The sequence below is a fragment of the Ctenocephalides felis genome, unplaced genomic scaffold, assembly GCF_003426905.1.
Source record: "Ctenocephalides felis isolate EL2017-DRISC unplaced genomic scaffold, ASM342690v1 CF-g0.4_SCAFFOLD_01604, whole genome shotgun sequence".
NCBI lineage: Eukaryota > Metazoa > Arthropoda > Insecta > Siphonaptera > Pulicidae > Ctenocephalides > Ctenocephalides felis.
Window position 1 is genome coordinate 27,121,831 of NW_020537758.1, and position 2,350 is coordinate 27,124,180.

General features: G+C 38.0%; 1 protein-coding gene across 1 annotated transcript; it reads right to left on the reverse strand.

Moving 5' to 3' along the window:
• Positions 1 to 361: 361 nt before the first annotated feature.
• LOC113373600 lies at positions 362 to 1,941 on the reverse strand. Its single transcript, XM_026613888.1, has 4 exons — positions 1,746 to 1,941; positions 1,461 to 1,648; positions 1,064 to 1,408; positions 362 to 481 (listed from the first exon to the last, which is right to left on the reverse strand). Exons 1-4 carry the CDS (start codon positions 1,939 to 1,941, stop codon positions 362 to 364), a joined length of 849 nt encoding a protein of 282 aa, XP_026469673.1.
• Between the last annotated feature and the right edge of the window lie 409 nt (positions 1,942 to 2,350).

Sequence of the window (2,350 nt, forward strand, 5' to 3'; positions counted from 1 at the left end):
ATTAAAATCATATCCAGAATAGACTAAGACTTTTAGAAACTTCGGAAAGACGTTTTAGGAAAATAGAACCCTTTAGCAAAGGTATATTAATAGTAGTCAAAAATAATCCAAAATTAACGGTCACAAACCTTGCACTTGAACTTTGTATAATCGCCTCCTGCGACTCTAAAAATCACCATTTATATTGCAAATAGTCAAACGATTTTGACGTATCGTTCTGACTGTCTTTCGATGAAGACGTGCAGGAAACAGATGAAACATTGACTGGTGATGAATCAGCGGAGACGCTACGCAGCGATCCGGCCGCAAGAACCCTTTCGCGCCTACAGAGTTCGAGCCCTCTGCTGGCGCTGGCAGCATCTCATTGGCCCAGTTGCGAAGGACTTAGTAATAGTTCAGGACGACAACTCCCTGTCGCGTTTCCGTTTCCGTTGTTTGAATTGGACGCAGTAGGTTCACTCATTGGACGAATCTTTGGTACCTAAAATAAAAAAATCGTTATGTAGTATGGTAGTATTTTTATAGATTAATTAACTTCCCGAAGGACAAGTTTGTTTTTGCGAAACAATCAGATTTGCTGATTTTATGTTTTCTCGACGTTTCAAGTGATTCTGAACCGAATGAGAACAAATTTAGAAAATGTTTGTGTGTGCGTCCATGCGTGTGTACGTGAGCCCATTTTTTGACCTTTTGTCGACGTTTTCGCATAAACGGCTGGACTGATCTCGAAAATGTAGAAGTTATTAGATGTATATCGATTAGGACAGTTTTAGCGACGATCGACCAAGCCATTGCAATTGGCAGAAAAAAGTAAAATTATTCGTCAAAGTTTTAAACCACAATTTGAATCGAAAGGTATTGAAAGTCTGAAGTAACATACTAAATTTTTATAAGCGTAATACGATAAGCGCTTGAATTATAAAAACCATTAAAGCTTGAAAGATTCTGATCAGAATTTATGCCGGCGCGTTCTGTACGTTTTGTGGTATTTCGTACGTAGCTACTGATTACTGTCTACGTCCGAAATCAAAATACACTTTTAGAATTTTACAATTCATCATACCTCGATTACCGTCATCAGATTTTCCTCGCTACTTGTAACACTACAAACATCCAAGCTCTGCATTTCGTGCCCTTGAATTGCTTGCATCTGAAGTTGAATTGATTGTGATGGTTGGAAAATTTTCGAACAATGCGGCATCTGGTGATTTGAATCAGGCCGTTCGCACTGCGTCGTGTACGTCGTAGTATTCGTATTTCCACAAGGCGCTATAGAGACCCGCTTTTTATGACTTTGCCGATTTGGATCTTGTCGAAGCAGAGATGCGCATTGCTCGGAAAGCGCCAAATCTTCCTCACCATTTGCCATTAAACCTTGATAAAATATAGAATTATTCATGCAATATGTCTTAAAAGAGAGATTAGAATATAAATACAGAAGAGCATTAGATTAATCACACCTTGTTCGCGCTGGCTGATCCTGGTGGGCGCAGGTCATATTCAGCACAAATCGGTGCAGTGCGACAACGTTCGCTACCGCCTGCTGCCGTTACACGTTTACTTCGCTGTCGTTTTCTGCGGGCACGACCACATCTCGAAGGGCAGAAACACAGAAGTATTCGTACCAAACAACATAGAAGGCCACAACCTTCAACACGGAATAAAAGTTAATAGAAACGTAAAAAAATCATATTTTGGGAACTTTATTCATAAAACATTTATAATCATAACATAGTGCAGCATACCTATTAACGTAGGTCCAATCAACCTCAATTCTAATGTTTTAAAGCCCTTTTCGCCAGTGCCGACAAAAGATATGACTAATCCTATCGCTACCGTACCAAGTCCCACGTACAAAATCGCATTGGCTGCAGAGCTTTGTTGGTACAAGCCGAAGAAGTCCTCATCATCAGAAGAAACTACCTCCGAATGATGCGTCATGTATCTAAAATCATATTTCGCAACCAGGGTGTGAATTACTTCATGTTTTCAAAACTTTTGAGTGTTAAATGTCTTTCTTGTTTAGTAGACTATCCGATCATTTTAGTAATAAAACTGGGTTAAATAAAAATTCATTTTTACGCTTCAAATGAAAATAATATTGAAGGGTGAACGGTCGGTAGATTATAGCCGGAAAATTAATGCATTATTATTATTATAATCACAACTAAAATAAAAATATAGGCAAGGTATTTATCAGGTTTAGAGCTTTACTTTGAAAATTAATTAAGATTGTATGCACATTAGAAACATTTGCCTTTTGCACCTATATATTACGTTTGTCAAGAAGACATTTGGCACAACTTAAATATTCAATGAAAGACTATTGGTTTTCATGAAGAATTGAATC

Excerpts from the sequence above, each read along its gene's own strand:
- LOC113373600 (XM_026613888.1), bottom strand. The coding sequence starts at position 1,941 with ATGACGCATCATTCGGAGGTAGTTTCTTCTGATGATGAGGACTTCTTC. Across the intron at positions 1,649-1,745 it reads GATTGGACCTACGTTAATAG|GTTGTGGCCTTCTATGTTGT; the intron begins GTATGCTGCACT and ends TCCGTGTTGAAG. Across the intron at positions 482-1,063 it reads ATCTGATGACGGTAATCGAG|GTACCAAAGATTCGTCCAAT; the intron begins GTATGATGAATT and ends TTTTTATTTTAG.